General features: G+C 36.1%; 1 protein-coding gene across 8 annotated transcripts; it reads left to right on the top strand.

Annotated features, from left to right (window-relative positions):
• The first annotated feature begins 4,647 nt into the window (after nucleotides 1-4,647).
• Nucleotides 4,648-27,276, top strand: LOC142530056 (golgin candidate 1-like). Of its 8 annotated transcripts, none has more exons than XM_075635811.1 (21): nucleotides 4,648-4,921; nucleotides 5,249-5,326; nucleotides 6,395-6,444; nucleotides 6,533-7,129; nucleotides 7,233-7,295; nucleotides 12,047-12,124; nucleotides 12,236-12,439; nucleotides 12,915-12,971; nucleotides 13,051-13,125; nucleotides 13,254-13,325; nucleotides 13,837-13,899; nucleotides 14,045-14,143; nucleotides 15,156-15,227; nucleotides 15,429-15,497; nucleotides 23,076-23,123; nucleotides 23,215-23,310; nucleotides 23,417-23,493; nucleotides 25,652-25,697; nucleotides 25,770-25,874; nucleotides 26,221-26,265; nucleotides 26,927-27,276. In XM_075635811.1, the coding sequence occupies exons 1-21, from the start codon at nucleotides 4,894-4,896 to the stop codon at nucleotides 26,996-26,998; spliced, it is 2,094 nt and encodes a 697-aa protein (XP_075491926.1). In that variant the 5' UTR covers nucleotides 4,648-4,893; the 3' UTR covers nucleotides 26,999-27,276. The 8 variants fall into 8 exon arrangements, with proteins under 8 accessions (XP_075491926.1, XP_075491927.1, XP_075491932.1 ...); XM_075635812.1 differs by having other exon boundaries at nucleotides 15,150-15,227; nucleotides 23,215-23,304; XM_075635814.1 differs by having other exon boundaries at nucleotides 4,649-4,921; nucleotides 15,150-15,227; nucleotides 23,215-23,304; nucleotides 25,776-25,874.
• The last annotated feature ends 172 nt before the right edge of the window (nucleotides 27,277-27,448 follow it).

Here is a 27,448-nt window from a genome sequence, read left to right as displayed (position 1 = left end):
ATCAAATACCGAAACGTAATTGCATCCATCACAGGAGAATACGTTTCTTCATAATCAATTCCAGGCCTTTGAGAAAAACCTTGTGCAACAAGTCGAGCTTTATATCTTACTATTTCATTTTTCTCATTTCGCTTTCGAATAAAAACCCATTTGTATCCAACAGGTTTTACACCTTCAGGTGTAAGGACTATAGGTCCAAAAACATTACGTTTATTTAGCGAATTTAATTCAACCTGGATGGCATCTTTCCATTTTATCCAATCCTGCCGATTTTTACATTCACCAAAAGATTTTGGTTCATGATCTTCGTTATCATTTATGATGTCGATTGCCACATTATAAGAAAATATATCATCAATTTCATCTATATCTTTTCGGTTCCATATTTTTCCAGTATTAATATAATTGATAGAGATTTCATGATTCTCGTCAGTTTGTGGTTCTGACAGAACATTTTCATCATCATGTGTTTCTTCAGGAACACCATTCTCTATTTTGTGATCATCATGTGTTTCTTCAGAAACGTCATTCTTTATTTTGTGATCATCGTGTTTCTCTATGAATTTTCTTTTTCGAGGATTTTTATCCTTGGAACCGACTGGCCTTCCACGCTTCAGGCGTTTAATGACATCATGAGTATCTTCCATTTGTTTCTTTGGAATTTCAATTCGAGCAGGGGCATTTGCAGCATGTATATATGATTTAGTTACCCCTTTTGTGTCTGCAAATGCATCTGGTATTTGATTTGCTATTCTTTGCAAGTGTACAATTTGTTGTACATCTTTTTCACATTGTTTTGTTCTTGGATCCAGATGTAACAATGATGATACATAACATGTAATTTCTTTTTCGGTATGTTTATGTTCTCCCCCTAACATTGGGAAGATTTCCTCATTAAAATGACAATCAGCAAAACGTGCTGTGAACACGTCGCCTGTCTGAGGTTCAATATATCGAATGATTGATGGACTATCATAACCGATATAAATTCCAACCTTTCTTTGAGGTCCCATTTTCTTTCGTTGCGGTGGTGCAATAGGCACATACACCATACATCCAAAAATTCTCAGATGAGAAATGTCTGGTTCTTTACCAAATGCAAGCTGCAATGGGGAGTATTTATGATATGCACTTGGTCTGATGCGAATTAATGAAGCAGCGTGTAAAATTGCATGTCCCCATATAGAAATAGGGAGCTTTGTTTTCATTATCATTGGTCTAGCAATCATTTGCAGACGTTTAATCAATGATTCAGCCAATCCATTCTGTGTATGTACATGAGCAACATGATGCTCAACAATGATTCCCATAGACATACAATAATCATTGAAAGTTTGGGAAGTAAATTCACCAGCATTATCAAGTCTAATTTTCTTGATTGTATAATCGGGAAATTGATTCCTCAATTTTATTATTTGAGCAAGTAATCTTGCAAATGCAACATTTCGAGTTGATAATAAACATACATGTGACCATCTGCTGGAGGCATCAATCAATACCATAAAGTATCTGAATGGTCCACATGGTGGATGGATTGGTCCACAAATATCACCCTGAATACTTTCAAGAAACATTGGTGATTCAGTTTGGATTTTGACTGGTGATGGTCTTATAATAAGTTTTCCAAGAGAACATGCTTTACATTGAAACTTATTATTCTGAAAGATCTTCTGGTCTTTCAGTGGATGACCATGTGTATTTTCTATAATTCTTCGCATCATTGTTGAACCAGGATGTCCCAATCGATCATGCCAATTGGTTAATATCGAAGAATTATCAACTACCATGTTTGATTCAATGGGACTTATATGTGTATAATGCAATCCAGTAGGGAGCATTGGTAGTTTTTCAATCACATATTTCTTTCCTGATTTATATGTGATAAGACACATATATTTCTCATTCCCTTCATTCATTGTTTGAGTATCATACCCATGGGAATATATATCATTAAAACTCAACAAATTTCTTTTCGATTGTGGTGAATATAAAGCATCATTGATCAAAAATTTTGTACCATTAGGTAACAAAAATTGTGCTTTACCACATCCTTTAATCAAGTCTACAGGACCTGATATTGTATTCACCGTTGTTTTTGTTGGTTTTAGTTCCAAGAAATATCTTTTATCTCGGAGGATAGTGTGCGTTGTACCACTATCGGGTATGCAAATTTCAGCTTTGCTCATAGCATTTTCCATATTTGAACTTCAAAAAAATATGCAATGAAATAAATTACTTGCAATATATATTTAAATATAACACAAATCATAATTATACAATAAAACATTATTCTATGAATACATGAAAAATAGATTATTGTACATTTATATTCTACCATTATATTGTTCATTTTCAGAGAAATCGTTGAGAAAATCTGCAGCATCAATATTGTTCATTTTTATCCCACCAACATATTGATCATTTCCAGAGAAATCATTCATAAAATCACCAGCATCAAAATGAGTTGAATCACTCAAACGGTCACTGCGTTCAGTGAAGTTGGTCTCCTTTTCTTTCCCCTTTAATGATTCTTTATAAAGTTTACAAAGGTGCTCAGGGGCTCGACAAACTTTGGACCAATGTCCTGGAGTACCACATCTGTAACAAGAACTTTCATATCTTTTTGAGTGCTTCTCATTAACACTTGTATTCTCATGATGCCTTTTCTGTGGATGGTTTGGGACGTTCTTTTGAGATGAGTTATAAAAATAACTATCTCGATTATTTTCAAAACCACGGCCTTGACCACGACCACGGCCAATTCCACGTCCACGTCCACGTCCACGTCCACGACCTCGACCTCGACCTCGACCAAAACCTTGTCTTTGAATTTGATTTTGGTTTCCAGGTTTAAATTCATTTTTACTTACAGCATTTACTTCTGGAAATGCTGTTGATCCAGTGGGTCGGGACTGATGATTTCTCATTAATAGCTCGTTGTTTTTTTTCCGCCACAAGAAGACAGGCGATGAGTTCAGAATATCTCGCGAATCCACGTACTCTATATTGTTGCTGTAGAGTAATATTTGATGCATGAAACGTGGAAAATGTTTTTTCAAGCATCTCAGATTCTGTGACCTCATGTCCACAAAATTTTAATTGCGAGATTATTCTATACATCGCCGAATTGTAATCACTGACTTTTTTAAAGTCTTGGAATCTCAATGTATTCCATTCATCCCGGGCGGTCGGAAGTATAACTTCTCTTATATGTTCGAATCTTTCTTTTAATCCCTTCCACAAAGCCATGGGATTTTTTTCAGTCAGATATTCACATTTCAATCCATCGTCGAGATGTCGACGCAAAAATATCATGGCTCTTGCCTTTTCTTGTGACGTGCATATGCCATTTTCTTTAATGGTCTCGCTTAGACCCAATGACTTAAGATGCATTTCTACATCTAGAGTCCATGTCATATAATTCTTTCCCGTGATGTCGAGCGCAACAAATTCGAGCTTTGTTAAATTTGACATGGTGGTACTAAAAAATTACGATGCATTTTATTAGTTAATAATTATTGCAATACAAAGTAACGGATAAACAACAAGTACAAGTATTTGTAAAAATAAAGAAAACACACGAGGAGGATATTCTCCGATAAATAAAAGACTCGTGAGTATGATAACCAAAATAATTAAAAATAACCTTGAGAAAGCCATCTTCTTTTTTCTTCGAAAAATTTGATGATGAGTAATTTTTAGAGAAGAAGAGAAAGTTGGAGTGATGGAATGTGTTTGTGAGATCATATTTATAGGGCAAAAAATAGCCGTTGTTTACCATTTATGACCGTTGGGGTACAAAAAAAAAATAAAGGTATGTATTTGTATAATTTTATGATAATAATATGATATATATAATATTAGACATGTTTAAATAATTATGTATATCATATCATAATATTATAATGAGTGTCATAATTTATTTTGTTTAAAAACCTTATAGGCTTTTATACTTGTCGTATCCCTTACCGGGAGTGTGGGATGTCGTCTTAACATCCTCCCAGGATTTATAACAAGTTTATGAAAAATTTATTTTTATTATTTCTAATAATAACATTATATTGTATATTAAATAAATACACAATAAATAAATAACAGTAAAATAAATATAATTATTTTTGTTACCTTTTTCTTCTGTTTGGAGCTTGGAAAAGTATGTAGGACTTTTAGAGCCTCGTGCTGATAACGTGTTGTGAAAAAGTAAAAATTTATGGTAAAAAGTAAAAATCTCAAACTCTCAAAATTTACCAAACTACACACTTTATAATATTTTTCTCTCTACTCAATTGTGATTTTCTTCACAAATGAGAGATCTATTTATAGGAAATCTTTACAAATAATCCAAAAATAAAATACATCATTACCTACATCATCACACATTAATTTTCAATATTTACAACTCTTATTTTCAACATTCAAATATTCAACATTCAAATATTCAATACTCACATTTTAAATATATTTTTCAACAAAATATATATTATTTTGTTTTTCCTCTATTTATTGGATTGGTCGTTGGAATACATGGACAGGTGACTTTCTTCAAGCCCAGTAGTTTTTTCGAAGAAGGCCCATTTGCGCCATCGACTGTCGGGCCCAAGATCTTCGGAGGCCTCTAAACGACGGCGTATCGTTGTCGTCCCGTTGCTTGTATCACACACAGCTTCTAACCAACAACTGACAGCGATACACTGAACGTTAAATCCACGAGTCATTCTTCATACCATTTCATTTCAACATTAATCCTCAAATTATTTACGGATATCATCTCATTCATCCCCAAAAACTTGCCATGCGATCGTTCATAACAAGATCACATGTTGATTTGATCTGCGTCTTTATTCGATGATTCGAAAGTGCAGGACGTTTACGTTTCAGGAATAAGGTGATTCGATGGCATCGTGGCTGAAAGCGGCTGAAGGTACGATTCTCTTCCTTTGCGCTGTTCTGGAATATGATTTGATCTGATTTTAGCGTTTCTTGCGACTCTGAGCAAGTAAAACTTTGATATACCGTTTGTTTTCCTGTCGTATGATTGTTTGGAAATGTAGACACGTGAACATTATCGCACGCATTTGAACTCGTTCCTAAGGGCTGCGAACTTAGTTTTACTGAAGGGGAAAATTTTGTAGTTTGTTGAATTGTTTATTTGTTAAAATCATGCCGAAGGCTTGTTCATTGAATCAAAATATCGTGATGAACCTTATAATGTTTAGGTTTGATAATTCGTGTAAGAATCTTGTGCTAGATTTATTTGAAGTAGTGGACCGTAGGGCAAAGCTTGTGGTTGGTGAGCAATTGGACGAGCTGCCTGTTACTACCTCAGGTATGTGTTTGAGAATTTACATCTCTCTTTTATGACAGAATTATTACACTGTCTTTGAGAATTTACAACTCTCTTTTATGACATAATTATTACTGGTCAATCACAGACAATTACTTTGAACTAGATTGTCCCTAGTGAAGAAAGTAGTAATTTTAATTCATCTTTCGCCAAAGCCATGACAGATTTTAAGTCCTTACTGTTTCGCAACATCATTATGTGTTCCTATCATTCTAGCAAAGGCCTCTCCAGTTGAAGGTCATGGATTTCTCACAAAGATTCAGCCTCTGACTTTGTACTGATATTGGATTAATCCCTCCAGAAAATCATATAACATTTATTTATCATATAACATCACATAATTTATAATGCAAAATCCCCAACTTCTCAAATTCTAATAAATAATTTCTAAGAAGTTAGAAAATTTAGAGGTAGTGCAGATACATGTAATGAGTTTTCTTATTACTGTTTTCAATACCTGCAGCAAAAGGTTTTACGAAATATCTGGATGTTTGAGTTCATTTTGCTGTCAATATTTTAACTAACTGCGTGAGATTGGGTAGCCATTAATTTGGTTGGTTATTTTTTTGACTTTAAAAAAAGTGAAAAAGATAGATGGGTAGATCAAACAAAATGCAGCAAAAATATAGTGTTACGTCATAGTGCTTCAAATCATGCTTGTGCAAAATAAGAACTGGTAAGCGCTAAACCATAAAGCATAGAACTCCACAAGTGGCCTATTATCTCTGTTTTCTTATGAATTAAAAAGTCACTGTTTAAAAGATAAGCAGAACTTAAAATATCCCAATTTAGAATCGAGGAGAAGTAACAAAGTTTTGTACATACCTATGCAAAATGAGTTACATAGAAATTCAACTCATCAAGACATTGGTAAACAAGCACCTTATCTCTCTTTCTCAAGGGAAGCATCACAGTTATCTTAAATTGATAAGATTCGATATACATAGTTAAATTGAGATTATTAACAAGGAATTTTCTTCTGGAAAAAAAATTATTTGAATCGAGTTGAAAAGGTGCCTCTTGGTGTTTTGTTTCTTTTCCCCTTTACAGGTTCCAATGAACGTGCTTCTCAAGGAAAGAGGACGAGGTCTAAAACACAGGTACTTTCTCCTGCCATTTACCATTAGATTTTTCATAGATCTATCTGTCATCTCAGACACCACAGCTCTTATGTTGATATAATCCCAGAGGAAGCGTTCTGCCAAAGAAGATCCAGCATCTGTAAGTAATTTACAGGAGCAGGCCACCCCTGAAACATCTGAATCACATGCAGAATCTGATGGGAATATTTCCGTGCCTTCTGTTCAAAATCACGGGAGTAATTCATTTATTTCCATTGGCAAAGTTGACAGCAGTGAGCGAAAAACTGTCGATACAGAAAGTCCCATAACTGACACTTCTATATCTGGAATGATATCTAATGATGCAATAAAATCAGTTGATGGTCATTCCGTAGCAGAAAATTCTTCTAATGTGGAATCAGTGGCTTCAAATTCAAATGGCAATCTCAGGATGGAAGATTTTGCAGATATAAGAAATCCATCAAATTCTTCCAAATTTGTTGAGATTGGGAATAGAAAAGCTCCGGTTGACTCCAATCAAAATACGACGGAGGAAAATGAAGGGTCATATAGAAATATTGAATTTTCAGAATCTCAAACTCTAAATGAAAATACCCCTAGTATATCTAATGCTCAGTCAAAGGATGTGGCTTTAGTGACTGAACCTGGTAATCAAGGAAATAATAATCAAGAACAAGAAACTATTACAGAGCAACTAGATGAGGTAAAGTATGCTTGAGCAGGAAATTTTTTGGTCCCTTTTCAACTTTAGGATCTTCTAATTGTTAGAATAGTTGTTTTGTTGAGTAATTTTTTCAGTTCAACAGGCTCAAGGATTACTTGAAACTGCAATTTCAACAGGTCAATCAAAAGAAGCTAGGCTAGCCCGGGTAAGCAGTTTTTATACATTCCCTGCCTGGTCAGATATAATGCATTAGAATGTTAGCATCTTTTGTTTTTTTTTACTTTTTAAAACAAACTCGACAGGTTTTGTCATCTTTTTTCTATTTTCTCATTTCGGAAATCGTAAATATTTTATGAAACACGATGAAACAAGGACGTGCTCTGTATTAAAATTTGCATTTACGACCTGCATCTAGGATAATTATTTAGTAACTGTTGTCTGGTCCTAGGTATATAAAAAAGAGAGATTACAGCTATTATGTTTAAATTGGATGTTACAAGAGGCAAATTTACTGTTTTTTCCCTCTTCTTTTTGAGACAGATGCTTGTGAGGTATGGGTATTAAATAATGAAACCACATATCATATGGAACTAAATAGGTGTGACAGAACCTATATAAAAAAAGGTGCAATATAGCTTTACAAAATGTAGGTTTGAACAGACTGTGCATTGTGCTCAAGGACAAAATTCTCTCAACTATATTCCTAAGCTAAGAGCAGCTGATTGTGAATGTTATCGGGAAGATGCTTAAATACATTTATTTGTCAGATAACTGTGTACAACTTATTATTTTTTTTTTCTAAAGAAAACTAATTTTATTATAATACTTGGATAGTACAATTTGTGCGTGGATGAGCATTCCACGACAACATTACAGCAACATTAACTTGAAAATACACCAGAATTACAAGGAGACAGTTTTCATGACCAAATAAATTTCAAGTCCCTCACTAAATCTGAAATGCATAAATGGTTGAACTTTTGCAAGGCAGTTGTCCAAGATGCGACTCTAAATTTGATGTTTTCCCATACTTGGTCAACAGAGTCCGATTCGTCTTCAAAAATTCTGCGATTTCTCTCCAACCAAATGGACCAATATATGCCGTGAATGATCATGTACCAGAATTCGCTGTATTTTTTGTTGAATGTGCACCCTGAATTCAAATGAAAGAGATCTTTAGCATGCCTCGGCATAACCCATTGTATTCCCAGCTCGTTGCAAACTTCAATCCAAATCCTTGTGGTGAAGGAGCAGTGTAGAAGTATATGATCTTGATTCTCCTCGTGCTCTCGACACAAGCAACACCACTGCAGTCTTAAAACACAATTCTTCCACCTTGTTTGCACTGAATCACACGTAGGCAACTTCCCCAAGGCCACGATCCACGAGAAAATCTTAATCTTTTGTGGGACATGTACTTTCCAAATGGTATTAAAGAAATCGAATAATGGAAAGTTGGAAATAGGGAAGAAAGAGCAATAAAAAGAATTAACAGAGAATAAATCTTTCGTTGACTTCGGCATCACCCAAACCAAACCCAATTATTTCAAAGCTCTAGCTCACAAGCCGTTCGTGAATGCACAATGAATGAGCATATGGTCCTGTGTTTCCCTCTCATTCCGACACAACACACACCAATTTGGGCACATAGCACATGAGAGCCACTTCTTTTGCATCATCTCCGAGGTCGGCAACATACCCAGAATCGATGTCTACGAGAATACCTGGATCTTTGTTGGAACTGGAACCTTCCAAATAACATAGAAATAGGGAAAAACGGGAAAGCTACTGTCGGCAAAGAATGGCGCAAAAAAAGATTTAACTGAGAAAAATCCAGAAGGATCCCCGCTCCACACTCGGATATAATCTATCCCTTCCATCAACCTATTCTATTAACTCACCTAATAACTCAGTCAAACTAATGACTCCTCATCCCTCAAAACCCTTCGAAAATGCAAGTCCCATGATTGGGAAGACGACGAATTGTCAAAGTGAGCAAAATAGGATAGAGGCATATTATGAACTACGGAAAGCTGAAATAAAGACGGGTAAAGATCTCTAAAGGAAGAATCCCCCCGCCATCTATTTATTTTTATCTCATTTACAAAGATATTTGAGGTCCTTCTATTGTACATAATATTTCTTGGGCAAGATGGTTTCATCGATGATTGTACTCGAGTTTGGATTTTGTTCCATGTTAAAAATAAATATGGGGCTCATATAAAGAGAATTGGGTTTGATAATGCCAAGGATTACTTCAATAATGTCTTTACTCATTACTTTGAAAAAGAAGGGATAGTTCACGATCCTTCCGTTTATATACACCACACATCCACAAGAGCCTTGTTATTTCAAAAAGGGCTGCCAAAATCCTTTTGGGGGAAGCCGTTCTTACACATGTTCACCTTATAAATCGTTTACCTACCCGAGTCTTGGGGCTCAAAAATCCAATGGAAACATTCTCAACCTTTTATCCATATCTTCGTATCACAAATAATCTCGTTCCATGAATTTTCGGAAGTGTCTCATTTGTCCATATTCATGGACAAAACAAGGGGGAAATTGGACCCAAGAGCATTGAAATGTGTCTTTGTGGGATATTCTTCAACTCAAAAAGGGTGTAAGTGTTACCAACCCCATCAAAGAAATTTTATGTCTCTCTAGATGTTACTTTCATTGAAGACGAATCTTACTTTACCATACCTTATCTTCAGGGGGAGAATTCAGTACTTGAAGATAAGGATGGGGAACTCTTACTTGAGTTAACACCTGTCCTTTCCACTAGATTATCCGTATTGCCTAATTCCAGCTTAACAGATTCTGAAAAATCAGCCTCTATGCCTGAACCAATCGTGCTTGAAAAATCTAATTTTGAGAATAATAAGTTTGGTAAAGGTAAGGTGTATGCAAGGAAGAAGATGGCTGCTCCTGGATCTCTACACTGTCCAACATCCAGCCTAGATCAATCACATGAGGTAACAACTTTTGACCCTTCATTGCAGGCTGAAACTGAAAATGAAACCCATGAGTGCACTAAACGACCTACGTACCCACTTTCTAATTTTCTATCCTTCAAGCAATTTTCACCTTCCCATAGAGCCTTCCTTGTTAACCTAAATACCATTGATATTCACAAAAATGTATATGAGGTTTTATCCAAAAATGGAAACAAGCTATGAATGAGGAACTTAGCACATTAGAGAAAATGATGGGTTTATATTCTGAAGTATAGGGCTGATGGATTATTGGAAAACTATAGGGAATGGCTTGTACTCAAACTTACGGCATCGATTATTTAGAAAACTTTTGTTCTGGTTGCAAAGATGAATATTGCTAGAATAATATTATCATTAGCAGCTACTTATGGGTGGGAATTGCAACAATTTGATGTAAAAAATTCCTTTTGTTGATACAATGTGTAAGCTTAAGAAAGCTTTGTATGGACTTCAGCAATCACCACGATCTTGGTTTGGCAGATTTGCGAGAGTTATGTTTGCTATTGGGTATAAACAAAGCCAAGGAGAGCATACATTGTATATTAAACACCCATCTTCAGGAAAAATCACAGCCCTCTTGGTATATGTCGATATTATTGTAACAAAAGATGATGATAAAGAGAAAGAAGCTCTAAGGCTGCGATTGACAAAAGAATTTGAAATTAAAGCATTGGGGACAGCTGAAATATTTCTTGGCATTTAAGTAACTCACTCTAGACAGGGTATTTTCATCTCCCAACAAAAGTATGTAACAGATCTTCTCAAAGAAACAGGCCAGGCAACATGCAAACAAGCTAGCACTCCTATTGACCCAAATATAAAGTTAGGAAAGGCAGAAGAAGATGCTGCAATAGATAAGGGAATGTATCAATGACTAGTTGGGAGACTCATTTATTTATCTCATACACGACCGAACATAGCTTATGCAGTGGATATAATTAGCCAGTTCATGCAAGACCCCAAAGAAGTTCATATACCTCAAAGAAATACCAAGAAAAAGGTATATTGTTTAAACGAAGTGACAAATTGTTTCTTGAAGGCTACACAGATGCTGATTATGCCGGATCTATTATTGATAGAAGATCAACTCAAGGTATTGTGCCTTTCTTGGTGAGAATCTATTGACATGGATAAGTAAGAAACAAAGGGTGGTAGCACGATCTAGTGCAGATGTTGAATTTGCAAACGGAGTGTGTGAACTACTGTTGATAAAGATCGTCTTAGATGATTTGAAGATTAAGTGGGATGACCCAATGGATCTTTACTTTAACAATAAAGCTACAATTATCATAGCTCACAATCCAGTTCAACATGGTCAAACAAAACATATCAAAATTGATAGACATTTCATTAAAGAAAAACTAGAAAGTGGGTTCATTTGTACACCATATGTGTCTACGCATGACCAGCTGGCAGATGTACTTAATAAAGGATTGAGTAGTTCAAACTTCCAAAACATTATCTCCAAGGTGGGAATGGAAACATCTATTCCCCAGCTTGAGGAGGAGTGTTCAAAGTTATATATTGGTTTGTATTTTATTGTGTGATTCATAGCGTAAATTAGAAAGATTGTGATCATTATCTAAGATTTCTATATAACCATGTAGTTATATATTTTCTGAAGATAGAAAAGATATATGAAATTTCTATTCTGCATAATAAATTTGACCTTCTGAATACTTCAATTTATTTATCTTGGCCAAGAAAGGGAAGCTTGAATTGATCTCTGTTTTCTTTACAATATTTTTGGCTAATTGTTCATTGATGCATGAATTTGGTTATGCTAACATAGGAAAACCTTGGCATGGATAGATATTCTTCCAGTTCGAAGTACTTCAAACCATTTGTTTGTACCAAATTAATCAAGATCCATTTTTTAAGGCAAAGAGTACCTTTTTCTTTGTAAATTGTGCTCATTCTTTTTTCTGCTTGTCATTAAGCTTAATGTTATTATTACTAGGTTTGCGCTGGACTTTCATCACGCCTTCAAGAGTATAAATCTGAAAATACTCAATTGGAAGAGCTTCTCATGGCAGAGGTGAACAACGAGCTGGCCCTTGTACACGATCTAAATAAAAAATTTAAATAACCTTGGCAAGTATGTCATCGGAAAAATAGGCGTTCATTTGGTTATGCTCTACCGTGACAGAGAGAATTGAGTAAATCATACGAGGCTCGGATAAAACAACTTCAGAAAGATCTATCTGCATCCAAAAGTGAGGTGAGCAGAGCGGGGTCCAACATGGTTGAAGCATTAGCTGCAAAGAATGCTGAAATTGAGGCCCTTGCGAGCTCTGTTGATGCACTGAAGAAGCAAGCTGCTCTATCCGAAGGAAATTCTGCATCACTCCAGGTCATTAGACATTCAGTGGATGCTTATTATCATTATTCACGTTTTTGTTAAAGTAATTGGTTTTAATCGAATTTGGTCTTTGAGCAAGAGATGCATCTTATACTAACTTACCAAAAAAGGTGATAAAGGAAATGAAGGGCATGATTTATTTGGGCTCTCAGGAGGTTTATATCACTCAAAAGCTCATCGTTGATTTGTTTTCAGCTTCCAAAATCAATTACTAAATGTCTCTTGCCAAACAAGCGTTCTAAAAATCTTCTGAAAATGACATTCAGAACTTTTGGATTGGAAATAATGGAGAACCCAAGAAACCTGCACCAATTTTTTTGTGAGATGCTAACTTGATTCCTGAAAATGGCATATTTTCTTTGTTTTTGGTCTTTATAATTTCCTCCTGTAGAGGATGTCCATTGTCCTCGGAAAGATATAGAGAAGCGTTTTTTTCCTTTCTGATTTTACTTATTTAAAATTTCAGGCAAACATGGAGTCGATGATAAGAAATAGAGAACTAACTGAAACAAGGATGATGCAAGTAAGCCCTTTGTTCCTTATTGTGTAAGGATTCTGGTTATAGTAGAATAATAATGTCGTTAAGGTTGGTGCGACATCAGGCTTTGAGGGAGGAACTGGCTGCCGCTGAACGGAGAGCTGAAGAAGAGCATGCTGCCCATAACGCTTTCAAGCAGGTTAGTGTATGGAAATTCATTTAATTTACTTCCTTGGATGTGTGTTTCTTATGAATTCATTTTTTGCTGTCTGGTTTCTTTCTCATTGCTTCCAGATATTATTTGCTTTGATTTCAATGATGATTTAGGCTGCTAGAGAAAGGGAAGTTGAATTGGGACAGAAAGCAATTGAGGCATCCACAGCATTAGCCAAAATCCAGGTAACGAGCGGACGCATATTTTTTAACTCCCTGTAGTTTTTTGTCTTAACCTGCTCCCTATTTCATTCGCTATAATTACATGCTCCCTATTATTCTTAATATTTTATCTGATTAAATAATTGTGTAAATGTTACTTAAACCAATTATTTGTTTGTTATATCTCATTAAATTAATTTATTTATTATTATATCTAAATATGAATTTGTTTATTACTATAATTTGATGAATTATTGGTGATTTTATTTTATTAAAAATGTTATCTAGATAAAGTTAATTCAGTGCCCATTGCGTTATTTTGAAAATCATATACCATGTTCGAGTCTTTATGCTTCTAATCAATAAACCTTTTTAGTTTGAAACAAACATCTATTTGTATTTGGTTTAATGAAAGAACTACTTTAAACACAGAAACAAGAATCAAATAAGTAATAAAAAAAGTCCATTGTTCAAAAGTGGCACTCATTGTACGTGGATAGTTAATCATTAATATTCACATACATTACTTGTGCAGAGAACAGCAGATGATAGAGCTGCAAAGGCAGCAGAGTTTGAGCAGAAGGTTGCACTACTTGAGGTAATACTTTTCTTTCTTGAAAGAGTTGATGTCTCTACCCTTCTGTGTACTCTCCACCAACCCATTCCCATCTCTCTTCAGATTGAAAGAAGAATTGCATGAAGGATATTGATAACATTATTAAATGTTTTCCTTACTTCACCAGGTTGAGTGTGCATCATTAAATGAAGAACTGCAAGATGTGGAAGCTCGTGTTCGCCGTGGTCAAAAGAAGTCCCCTGAAGATGCCAATCAAGCGATCCAGGTGCTAAAATAAAAGAACAAAAAATGAGAATTTTTCTTACTACATAAAATAGAGAAATCAAATATTTGTCTGAGATGCTGTAGTTCAAAATACATGCATCGACCATATTTTTAAAAAAACATTGTTTGCGGTCCCGTTCTCCATTGGAGCCGACCATCATTATTTTCTTGATGCTTCTGTCTCTTTATATATATTCTGTCTGTCTCTATGAGTTGGGCTTTGTAGTTTCATAATTTTTTTTATTTCTCATCCCTCTGTCCCCTTCCTAGCTTTCTTTTGTTGAGATAGGTAATATTAGTTGTCTTTTCTGTTATAACTCCGTGTGTGTGTGTGTGTGTGTGTATAGATATCTTTATTTACATATGCATATCTATGTATTTCTGTGAATGGGCATACCCTGTTGGACCTCAGTTGTTAGGCTCCTTGACTGTGGAACGGAACAGCAAACTATATATATATTTTTAACAGAACAGGAGACAATGTTGTTCAGAAGATTAATTGGTCGGGTCCATTGGATTAGTACCATGGTTGAATGTCAAATAACAGATTGTAGTTTTTGTCGAGCTTCTATAAGATCAATCATGCTGTATGTTGCCAATTATGAGTTTTAAAAAAATCTGTGCATATGAGTTGAATGCAGTTGGCATGATAACATTGGGGTTTATTGTAAAACGAGAATGGATAACAAGAACTTGGCATATTTTTTAGCAACTCAAGGTGGCACCAACTTATAGAATTCAGAACGAAGGTCGGCAATGAGATGCTTTAGACATCCTCAGTGGATGCTGTTAGATACAATGTTTAAGAAAATATATGGAACTGTTAACCTAAAGTAGGCACCCCCGATCACATACATAAGGTTTATCAAAAACAAGTAAAAGCCTTTGTGATGTTTCGAGATGATATGCAAAAGGTGCAGACGTGCAGTGGAAAAATGTGATCTTTGTAGCAAAGCCAAAGTAAGTTATGTATTGCTCCTTCTTGATTTCATGTTTTGAATATGAAGGTGCAGGCATGGCAGGAGGAAGTGGAGCGTGCCCGTTATGGTCAAAGAGAGGCAGAGGGCAAGCTTTCTTCAATGGAGGCAAGTCGATCTTGCTTTTAATTGTTCTCTCTGCGTGAATACACCCTTATACAATGTGTGGAGGTTGTAAGATCTATACAAAAAAGATCATTTGGTGGCATATTGGTTTTATCAAGGACTGAAATCTTGTATCTCACTTAAATGAATAATAATATATAATGTTTCCTATCAAAAAAAAAAAAGAAATCTTGTATCTCACAGGCTGAAGTTCAAAAGATGAGGGTCGAAATGGCTGCAATGAAGAGGGATGCCGAGCACTACTCACGTCAGGTTGCCTCATTTATATCATTTATTTTTGGAAGATTTATTTGCTTAAAGTAATCTCGGATGATGGTTTTTATTTTTTTAAAACTGTAATGTATCTTCTTTGTAATTAAATTTCTGAAATTCTTATAAAAATGACAGCCTACATGTAAAGAAGCGTGCAAAAACTGTAAACATAATGTCCTCTGAATTTCTAACAGGTCAATCTATATAACTGCAGTGATTCATGGGCTTATCTAGTAATATGGTTCTCCTTTTTGGTTGTACTCTTTATAGTTAAATTCTCAATCCAGAATATGTCCAAATCTTTGGATGTGGAAAATCTGTAGTGATTATATTATTTATGATGCATTGTCTTTTGGGATTTGTTCTTAAAAATTGTGTTGGAGGATACGACATGTTCGGCTTTGTTTTCTGAAGTTAATATTTTTTAATTAATTAAGTTATATTATATAAGAATGTATTGGAAATTTTTTATTAGCATATAGAGTATTGAAATACCAAATATATCGTATATTGTATTAGAATGTTATTACAATATATTGTGGGTTATTCTATTGCTAGAGATGGATAATATTAATGTGAAAACTGAACGAGGCAAGGGTCATATCTTAGATATAGGAAATGTCGGTGAAGTTAAATATAGTGCAAAATCTACTGGGACACTAATTTATTTTACTATTCTAATAACTGGCAAAAGTTTGTGGAGGTTTCATGTGTACTTTAGCTGATGTTGATAATCAATGACTTTTTTGTGCAAATCACCATTGATTATGCAGTTTCTGTTATGTTGGTTCACTGATTAGATAGCAAAATAACCGATAACATAGAAGAATCAAAAGAACAGAAGAATTTTTGAAGACAAGGAGGAAACACGAGAACAATGCCGGGAAAGAATAAAGATAGCGGTGGCTTTGTGGATTGGAACTCATGAAGATTTCAAGAATGTTTCCATATTTGATGTATTGAGAGATTGGGCTTTTGTTTATCATTAAAAATTAAAGTCTGGTGTAGTTCTTCATTTGACACTTTATTATTAATAAGATATCGTTTCTTATATATATATATATATATATATTGATAGAAGATAAACCCAGAGAAATCTCCGTAAAATCCCCCTAACCTAGCTAGTGCAAGATGAACTGCCCAACTAACTCCCTCGTTCTCTCCCTCTTATTCCTCCCTTCCCACATGATATGTCATAAGTGGGTGATATGTCCTAAGTGGGCCTGTTGGGCCTTCTGGTGTAAACAAATCTTACGCCGGGCTTTGCATTATCTTCCAGATGTATAGAGCCCTAGATATAGAAATTGAAAAGATATTTGTTCATGGATAGACCATTGATTCTTAGTTTTGGACTGAAAAAGCTCATTGATACAATTGAATCATTCTTTTGGTCTCTCTTCACTCTCCGCCCCGAAACTGACCCGTGACACGGCCTTACCTTAGCTGGATCTCGCTGGTGTCTCCTAAATGGTAGGTAGGCAGCGGATGTGTGACGTTTGGAGTTGTCGTTCGTCCACCTATCCCCAATGGAAGGATGAGTGATTTTTTCCCCTGCATATCATGGCCTTACTACTCGGTCCCCGATGACCAGCGGGGGATTCGGTACCTTCCCCCTCTAAATTAGCCTTGTTCTCAAGACTAAAGTCTGGAAATTGAGTTGAAACTTCCGCTGCATCTTCCCATGTTGCCTCTTCAGTTCTGTTTTTCCGTTCAATGAGTACCTATAACTTCTCCTCATTTCCTGCTTTTGTGTACCTGGTAGATAGCACTTTACCTGATTCTAACCCCTTGAGAAGGACTATTTCTAGTCCTCTTGGTAGCTCCTGTGGTGGCTGACACACTCCCAATGCCTTTTTTAACAATGACTCGTGAAACACGGGGTGTATTCTTGATCTTGTTGGTAGCTGTAACTTGTATGCCACATTGCCCACCTTCTCCAACACTTTGAATGGACCGTAATATCGAGGAGCAATTTCTGAGACACCCATACTGTCCACCATCACCATCAATACCTCATAGCCCTTTGATGTAGGTAACCCCACGATGAAATCCATCGAGATATTATCCCAGATAGCACCGGGTATAGGTAGAGGCTGTAACAATCCTGCTGCTTTAGTTGCTTGGTACTTGTGTTTTTGGCAAATCTCACTCAGCCACCATCTTAACCACATCTTTTTTCATGCCCACCCAATAGAATTTCCCTGACACACCCGCTTCAATGTTCGCAATGCCCCTGAATGATCACCATTGGGGTAAGGTGACGTTCTTCCAACACTGTGTTGACCCGTTTAGATCCCTTTGGTAAGACTAATTTGCCCTTTTGTAATAAACTCCCATTAACCAGTGCATAAGCCCACTTCACAGCAAATTGTTGTAATTTTTTTAGAATTTTCTTTAGTAAAGGATTCTCTCATACATAGTTATTTGGGGCGCAAGGCGCACTAAAGCGCTAGGGTGTCTTGGGGTCTGAGGCGCAAGGCGAAGCGCACGCTTTATCGAAGTAAGGTGCATATGACACAAATTTTAAAATTCAACATATATAAAATATTTTATACGATTTAAATTAAATACTTTGACAAAGATAAAAAAATAATATAAATAAAAATTCATTAGTAGATAATGTAGCATAAATCATAGCAAAAAAAACAAACTCTAATCATCTAAAATTCATTAGTAAGTCGTAAGTGCATCATAATATATTAACCAAAAAACTTCAAAAATCTAAATCATCAAATTCATCTTCATCCTCCCCAAGGCACAAAAAGAATAGAAATAGGTGAAGGCACAAAAAGAACAGAATTAGGTGAAGGATACAGACGTAGAGACTTTGTAATCCACAAGGCAGTAGGCACAAAAAGAACATAATTACGTTAAGGATACAGAGACGTAGAGAGTTTCAGCGTAGATAAAGGCCACTGCTGCGCAGTCCAGAAAGAATTTGAAAGAACAGTAAGAAAAATAACGCACATTAGATTGTAGGGCTTTTTTAAAACACTAAAAAGGGCTTTTATTTGTTATTGGGCTTTAAATTTTATGGGCTTGAGTTATATATAGTTAATTGCAGCGTATAACACCAAAGCGCACAGGCGCGCGCCTTTCTGCCGCGGCGCGCCTGCGCCGAGGCGCACCTTAGGCACGCGCCTGTTTAATGGCTTGCGACCCAGGCGCAACAGGTGCGCCTGGCTGCGCCTGTCGCCTAGGCGCAGCCAAGCGCTCGCCTTTCATAACAATGCTCTCATATAGCTTGATTAACTTCCTCTACCCTAAAAAACCCCTTACCTATGTAGCACGGATACCTTAAAAAAAAATTTTGAAGTATCAGATACGGATGCGACACGGATACAGATACGACACGCGGATACGCATGTTGGATACCTCGAAATCCGTTTCGTTGAATTTGTTTAGGGTTGACCAGACGGATACGTTTTGGACACGGCGAGGACATGCCATGGATACGGTGTGGATACGTTTTTCGGATACATTTGGGCAAAATTGCAAATATTTAAAAGTTAAGGGTTAATTAAAAAAAATTAAAATTTCTAAGGACTAAAAGGAAAATAATTTAAAATAAATTTGGTTGGGCTTTTAAATCCCTAAATACATTTGTCCGTCTCTTTCATTCTATTTCTACTCAAGCGGCTCTCAAGTCTCAATTCAATTGTGTCGCTCTTCTTCTCTCTTTCTGCCGCCGCCGCCGCCTGCAAATGTCGTTGCCGCCTGCCTGCAGCCAAGAGGATAAGAATCTTTTTTGCATCTTTCTTACCATAAACAAATTAACTTTAAATTATTTTTTATTTTTTTGAAAATCTCTTGGCTATACAGAGAGTTTTCCATCTCTTGTTTTACTTTTGGAAAATAATTTTCATGCATCACAAAAGAGTTTAATGTTATAACATTATTTGTAAGAAAGAGGCTTAGAAGTGTTTGCTTCGTTCAGTTGGATTAACTAATTTAAGAACTGTTTGATTAAGTATTTAAGTTCTGTAAAGATTTCTAATATATACTTCATAACAAAATAAATTTTAAAAATGAATTATCCAAAGTTTTTTACTTTTGTGATGTAAATAAAATTTTAATTGCATTCGTATCGTTTAATCGTCTGAGAAAGTAATAATTTTGAAGAGAAACAAATAACACCACAAAGAGCGGAAGATTTGGTGTATGTTCACTACAATCTTCCTCTTTTATCAAAGAGGAGTCCACATTATAGTGAAGGACAAAGTAAGATGTGGGATGTTGGAGCGGATGCATTCGATTCCACGGACATAGAGGGTGTTGCTATCCTTGAAATTGCCAATTTGTCTCTTGATGAACCTGAATTGGAGTCAGTCTTATTTACCGATGAAGGCAGTGTTGGTGATGAAACCGATATGGATGTTTGATTTTTTTTTCCTTGCTTAAGATGGATTTTGCGTTTAATATTTTGTACTTAAAATATTATGATTAATGAAATATTACATCTATCTCTATAATTTTTACTTTTCAATACTAAATTCATATAAATAATATATATAATATTTATATATATTTTAATGATTGTCGTATCCTAGCCGTATAGTGTCTTATATTTTCAAAATTTGACGTGTCGCCGTATCCGTATCGTACTCGATACGGTACTCGTACCCGTATCCATGCAACATAGCCCCTTACTCCCTTGATGTTTATTGGTTTCGGTCATGCTCGTACACTTTCACCTTCCGTTGATCAACAGAAACCCCCGACGCGCATATAATATAGCCCAAATACTCAATTTCTGGGTGCTCTAATCTGCATTTCTTTTTAACAGTAATCCTTCCCCACACATCACCTCTAGGATGATCTGGATATGATTCAAATGTGCTTCCCACCCCTTGCTGTAAATGAGAATGTCATCAAAAAAATTAACACAAACTTCCACAAGTTCATTCATAGTGGCCTGAAACATAGAGGGTGCATTTATCAGCCCGCTCATAATGCCCCATATGTGTTTGAAAGGCTGTTTTGGGGACATATTCGGGCTGTACCCTGATTTGATGGTACCCCGAACGTAGATGCAACTTCGAGAAGTAAACAGCTTCATATAATTCGTCCAATAGCTAATCAATAACAGGAATATGATATTTATCGGGTATTGTAATCTCATTCAATGCCCGATAACCAACGCAAAACCTCCAGCTACCATCTTTTTTCTTAAACAAGATAACAGGACTTGAATATGGACTTTGACTCGGTTGAATCACCCCAACAGCAAGCATCTCCGCTACCAATTTCTCAATTTCATTTTTCTGGCAATGTGCGTATCGATATGGATGAACTTGGACTGGGCCACATCCGGATTTAATCTGAATAGCATGATTCTGGTCTCTATTCAGTGGAAGACCTTGGGGATTTATGAAGGGCTGTTGGCTGCCTTAACTCCTGTTCTTCTCCTCCTTTTCCATATAATTACTCAGAGAGAACATGGCTGCGCAGAATTCAACCTCCGATGTTTTAGCAATTGAACGATTACCATTGACCTTTGCAGTTTTGGATCACCTTAAAACACCGCCTCCTACCTATCCTTCATAAATATCATCTGCATCTTGCCCCAATCTACTCTTACCTCGCCCAACATCCGCAACCAATAGACCCCGAGTATCACATCCACACCCCCAAACTCAAACAAATAGCCCACAATGTCCAACCTACGCACCCCAAGTCTACCCTCAGATTCGGGCAGACCTTTTTGCATGTAACTCGATCTCCATCACCCAAAAATACCCCGAATGTCACTGACTCATCGAACTTCAATCCCTGTTTGTCGACCACCCTTTTCGATACATAATTATGACTAGCACCACTGTCTATCATCACAACCACCTCCTTCGTATCCATTCGTCCCATTAATTTCATGGTTTGGGATTGTGAAAAGCCCGATACTGAAAATAATGGTAATTCGAGCGTACAATTTTGTTTGTTGTGTAAAGTGTCACTTTCCTTGCCGTTACTACCTTGCTCTGCAACCTGTCCCCTTTCATCTTCCGCCATCAACGTCACTCTGAGGGACTTTTGCGTATATTTATGTGGCGCTCTATAGGGCTCATCGCATCGGAAACATAGCCTCTTCTCTCGGCGATGCCTTTACTCCTGATGCGTAACAATTTTGCCATATTTTTGTCTTTGATTTCCCCCCTTATCCATGTTGGAAGATCCCTCGCTGATCACTGATTTTTTCGATCCTGTATACGAATTATGATTAAGGCATCTTTGTTGTACATAAATCCCTGTTCTTTCATGTTTTGGGCAGTCCCCTGAAATGGGCTCATAATGAGGGCATCCCCTTATCTTGATCTCCTCCCCGGCCCTTAGTGATCGATCCATCAACTTGTTTTGACGGAATCTAGGGCGATAGTTGCTCTAATAACCGATCAATTCTTTTTCAATCGCACGGGCTAAATCCATTGCTTGCATTATAGTTCGAGGCTCGTGTATTCCAATTCGTTTGCTTTTCTCCTCCCTCAAACCACAGAGAAAATATCCAGACACCGGTCCTCCAGTAAATCACCTACCTGAGCCAACAACACTTCGAATTGCTCAAACCTAGGGATTTCGATGCGTGGTAGAGCCTAGCACATCTCATCGTCCCATAATTTTCTCATCCCTACAAGACCCTCGACCTTCCTCCTCCTGACCACCCCCTGCTTCATCTTGAATGACTCGCCGGCCCTCTTCAGGACCACCCATCTTCTCTCGACCATCCACTACCTTCCCAAAAACCCATTGTTCCATCTAGGCTTGTGATTCAAACATTTTCTCCTGAGATTCCGCCATGTTAGCCACTGTTTTAGACTTTAGTCAATGAACAAATATCCACCTGCATATCCTAAACGGTTTTCTCCAGAGCCTCGTTCTTTGCTTCTGACTGAGTAAGAGCCATTGCTTCTGAGCGGGAGGTCGGACCAATTTGTTATACTGGTTCACTGATTAATTAGCAAAATAACCAATAAGATGAGAATCAAATGAAACGATATATTGATAGTAGAAAAACTCAGAGAAATCTCTGTAAAATCCCTCTGGCCAAGCTAGTGCAACAACTTGAAAACAAAAATGAACTACCCAACTGACTCCCTCGTTCCCTCCCTCTTATTTCCCCTTTCCCACGTGATATGTCCTAAGTGGGCCTCTTGGGCCTTCTAGTGTAAACAAATCTTATGTTGGGCTTTGGATTATCTTCCAGGCCCCTAACAGTTTCGGAACTGAATCATGGTTACAATTGTATGTTTAATCATGGAAGTTGTACTGCATTTAGCTTTAGTTCTTCCTAAAGTCCTTATTTTCTTGTTCCATAGGCACACTATGAAAGTAATTATGTATGTTTTGCAATGAATTTATCACCCACCTCAGTTAACAATCCACTTTTATGTTATATGTACGGTATGACCAGAAAAATTTATGTGCTCTTTTGATTAATTATAGGTGTTAGACCAAGATGTGGGTAGTAAGTTACTTTTCAATTACTTCGTATTGAGCACTTCTTTCAAATAATGAATTCTTCTATCTGTTGTATTTTCACAATGTATGTTGCATCGTGTTTAAACTCGAAGTTATGTGTTTGAGCAGGAACACATAGAACTCGAGGAACGATACCGCGAGCTAACAGATTTATTGGTATCTGTTTACCATTAATTTTACTGTTAATTCATTTATTCAATCATCCATCATAACTTGTTTGATGTTGAACATTAAAAATGTTTTTCAGTACTACAAGCAAACACAGCTCGAAACTATGGCAAGTGAAAAATCTGCAGCCGAATTTCAGTTGGAAAAGGAAGTAAAGCGTCTACAGGAAGTGCGGGTCTGAACTTGGTTTTTCATTTACTGGATATATTCCATCATTTTAGCCCTCCGTTTCTCATGTAACTGAAATCCCATTTTATCACATAATTTCTTTATCAAATCAGTTAGAAGCTGAAAGAAACAGAACTTCTCGTCGAGCATCGTCCTCTTGGGAAGAAGACACAGACATGAAAGCACTTGAGTATGGTTTACTAAGCTTTTTCTGCGCATCTGAATTATTTGCTTTCTCGTTTAAAGTGATCCTATTCTAAACTTGTAGAATTTTTATCACACCTTCTGTTGTTCTATTATATCGATATGAGTGACAAATAATTTGTTTCTTGACTACATCTCATGTTCGTTTTGTATGAAACATTGTCTTTTGTGTTGATTTGTGAAGGGAGAAAGTTAATAACCATGATTGCTTACTTGATTTCCCTGTGGTGTTTATGAGTGATTCAGGTTTTATCCTCTAATTTGAAAAGATGCAGTTGGGTTTTGCATTACACATATTTCACTTATCTTACATTCATAAGATATGGCATTCTGATAGTGATCCATCCTTCTAAAGTAACTCGCATTAGTGAAATCCCTTAGTGCCCCTTTGAAATGCTCACTGAATGCAGCAACTTATGAAAAAAATGTGTTGAGTCCAAGATGAAAGAATCATTTATTTTTTATTCGTCCTGGAGGGAGAGAGAGCCAACCAATAAGAAAATGTTGACAACTATCTTATTTTTAACTATGCTCACATGATCATTGATCGTTTCTTAGAAAAACTCCTAATTACGACACAATATATTGTTAGATAACCTACACTATGGTCCATTTTTGTTCTCGTCAAACTGTGGAAAAATTATCCATTTCCAGAGTGGCTAAAATTGACTAGATCACCACTGGTTGTCGAGTCCAGCATCAACAAATTACTAGAACACCTGATTGTTGTGCCCAGTGTGGACAAAATTGATTTGAACACCAGTGTGCATAAGGAAACTATCAAGAGTTTCTTCGATGAAATATTCATCCACTTCTATATTTTAATCCTGTTGTAGCGAATAGGACTGTAAGCTTTTTTTTTTCTGATTTCTTGTCATAATATATTCTTATTGATCCATCCCACTTGATATTTGTATCTTTTGACATCATCTTTAACTATGAGAAATCACATTATCCTTGTTGCCATAGTTCTAAATTCATTCTCTGCACTTGCCAGCCACTATGTTTTGTTCTTGCATCTTCTGGTCACAAGATTTTCCTCCTATGAAGATCTTCTATCCATTGAGCTTGCATAACCCAGATATGTGTAAATCTGGAGTAGTAAACCTATCATTTTTCTTGAATAAAATACATTTGCTGTGATTTCCTTTAGTTAGTGTGGTATCTTAGTAATATCTTGCATCATGCATTGATGACTTGCTACACTCACTACAAACTATGTCTGGCCATGGGGAAAATAACTTATTGTTTTGCCTTCAAGCCTTTGGCATCTATTTTTGTTTTTGAGTACATTTTCTTAATCATTCCTGATGCATGCTTGTTTAAACATAAAGACCCTTGTTTAGATTTTGTGCACTGTGAGTTCCACCAGTAGCCTAAACAGTTCCACCAGTAGTCCAAACATTTGTTAACATAATCGGTAGAAATTTTTCCTAGACATGTATCTTGATCATTTCTTTTTTTTTTTCCACATAAAAACAATGACCACTGTAATTCATATCTGAATTCAAGATTTCTTTGTTGTGTTGCAACGCCGCTGTTAATCCCGGATGCTTATGAAGCAATTGAATAATAAAGTGATGATTTGACAAGTCTGAATCAGAAGTCTGTGTCGTGATGCTACTGCATTGTTCTGTCTCACCTTCAGTAGATGAGACTTTGCCTTTGTATCTTTCCCAAAGATCTGTTTGCTCGAACCAGGGTCTTCATAATTTAAACTCTCATGTGATCTTGAAACATTTTATTCTTGTTTTATATTTTGAAACATAAATCAACAACCAGATATTCACCAAAAACTACCAAACATGTTTGGGGTGATAATTTCTTGAGGAAACTTCAGTGCAAAAGTGCAAATGGCATGCAAAACCTGACTCTCCATTACTTGAAACTCTTGGACTTTCAAATTCTGATATAGATACATGTAAAGTCTTCTATCATATTCCTGCTATAAATTATGGGCCTCGATATGAGTTTAAAAGTTAGAGATTATGTTAACTGTTTTTCAATTTAGATTTTCCTTATCTTACAGATCATCAAGTCATAAAATTTTTAAATCTGCATACCAGATCTTTTGTACTTTCTACGCAATTGTGTGTGTGTGTGTGTGTGTGTATTAATTTTTTGGCTGATATTCTTTACTTCAGGTCTCTTCCCTTGCATCATCGCCACATGGCTACGGCCAGTTTACAGGTACACTTAATTTGTTTAATTTCCAACAACTCTTTCTTGTAATACTATATTGTGTGTAACAATACCAATCAGATGCAGTTGCAGAAGGCAGCTAAACTTTTAGATTCTGGAGCTGTCAGGGCCACGAGATTTCTTTGGCGGTATCCAACTGCTCGAATTATCCTGCTTTTCTATCTGGTGAGAACAGGATCAGTTTAATCACAATTTAAGTTGCTTGTCATGTACTTAAACAGGCTATTTATTCCCTTCTGTTGAGGTAATTTTAATTTTTTGTGATATTGATAGATTTTTCAAGTAAGTTTTTGCCTTGATGATCAATATGAGACCAAGGACAGATGTTCTGATGACGATTTGAACTATGTCACTGTACTATATTGTATTCTATTATTGCACTTATTTCTATTGCATAAGCCAGAGGAAGTTGACTTCAAACCTACTCCACATTTACACCCAAGTCCATTTATCGTAGTTCATATTCACCAAATGTCGTTTGGCTAATGGCACTGTATGGTAATGTTGACAGGTATTTGTGCATCTCTTCTTGATGTACCTCTTGCATCGTCTTCAGGTACCAAAATATGTTCATTTTTCAATCATGATGGAATGTTTGATAAGTAGAAAACAAAAATACAATGATCATAAGGTTCTACTGCTTGATTATGAGATTGTGAGAAGGAATGTGATGGCTTTATGTTTTAACTTTCCGAAGATTACAATCTTACAAAACTGATTGAAGGAGAAAATCAACATGATTGGATATAAGAACTCAAATCAACTGTCATGAATAATATTTGTTCTGTGATATTCGTTTTACTGACTAAGGGAATAAAATGTGCATAGCATTTGATGACTGTCACAGCTATTCCACGAGGCACTTATACTTTTTGTTAAGTTAGTATCAGCGATCGTTTCCTATTTGGATGTTGAGGTGATACCATGTTCTTTTCCGCCAGCAATGTGACTTTAGCATAATACAGAAAACACAGTTGTAAATTTATGTATAGTCCTTTTTGTTAAGTTAGTATCAGCGATCGTTTCCTATTTGGATGCTGAGGTGATACCATGTTCTTTTCCACCAGCAATGTGACTTGAGCATAAGACAGAAAACACAGTTGTAAATTTATGTGTAGTCTGGGTTAAAATTGTATTTCAATGTACTTGAATACCATGCATGGAGACATGAATGATTTGTTGTCTCATTTCACCTAACGTGTTCTATATGATGGCAGGAGCAAGCTGATAAGTTTACATCTAAGGAAGTTGCGCAATCTATGGGCTTATCGAACCAGACATTACCTTGAGCTACCTCTCTGGAAGCTGCTACCTTATATTAATTATAGTCATAGCGCATAGAATATTTTCCAGCTAAACAGAGTAATTTTTCAGATTATCATCACCAATTTTGTGTTCGTTCGTTACCGGACATTCTTGCTAGATTATTCCATCATTAATGAGCGTTTGTCAAGGTTAATCAAACAACATTCCTACATTGGATTCAGCTAATCCTACACATATCATCAAGATGTTTAACATGATATTTTCAACGTTGGAGCTAATATATCGTTGATGATTTGTGCTGTTTTTGTAAGTATGATTTATGTTCTTTATATGTATACAAATCTGTAACTAACTGTCGACCGGAAGTTGAAGCCTTTATTTTTCGAGCCCACCTTCCAATTTTAAGCGCTATAAAAGTTGGAAAACTTAAAGGATTGTGCATTTTTATTATGCAAGCATTACGAGGGTCTCCA

This window comes from Primulina tabacum, chromosome 16 (assembly GCF_025594145.1).
Source record: "Primulina tabacum isolate GXHZ01 chromosome 16, ASM2559414v2, whole genome shotgun sequence".
NCBI lineage: Eukaryota > Viridiplantae > Streptophyta > Magnoliopsida > Lamiales > Gesneriaceae > Primulina > Primulina tabacum.
Note: the sequence above shows the minus strand (reverse complement) of the source record. Positions and strands in the feature narration are given on the sequence as shown.

Bases quoted from the DNA above. Each gene is read 5' to 3' on its own strand.
- LOC142530056 (XM_075635809.1), top strand. From the start codon at position 4,894: ATGGCATCGTGGCTGAAAGCGGCTGAAG. The intron at 23,124-23,214 runs GTATCTGTTTAC...AATGTTTTTCAG, and splicing joins GCGAGCTAACAGATTTATTG to TACTACAAGCAAACACAGCT. The intron at 25,875-26,220 runs GTGAGAACAGGA...TAATGTTGACAG, and splicing joins TTATCCTGCTTTTCTATCTG to GTATTTGTGCATCTCTTCTT.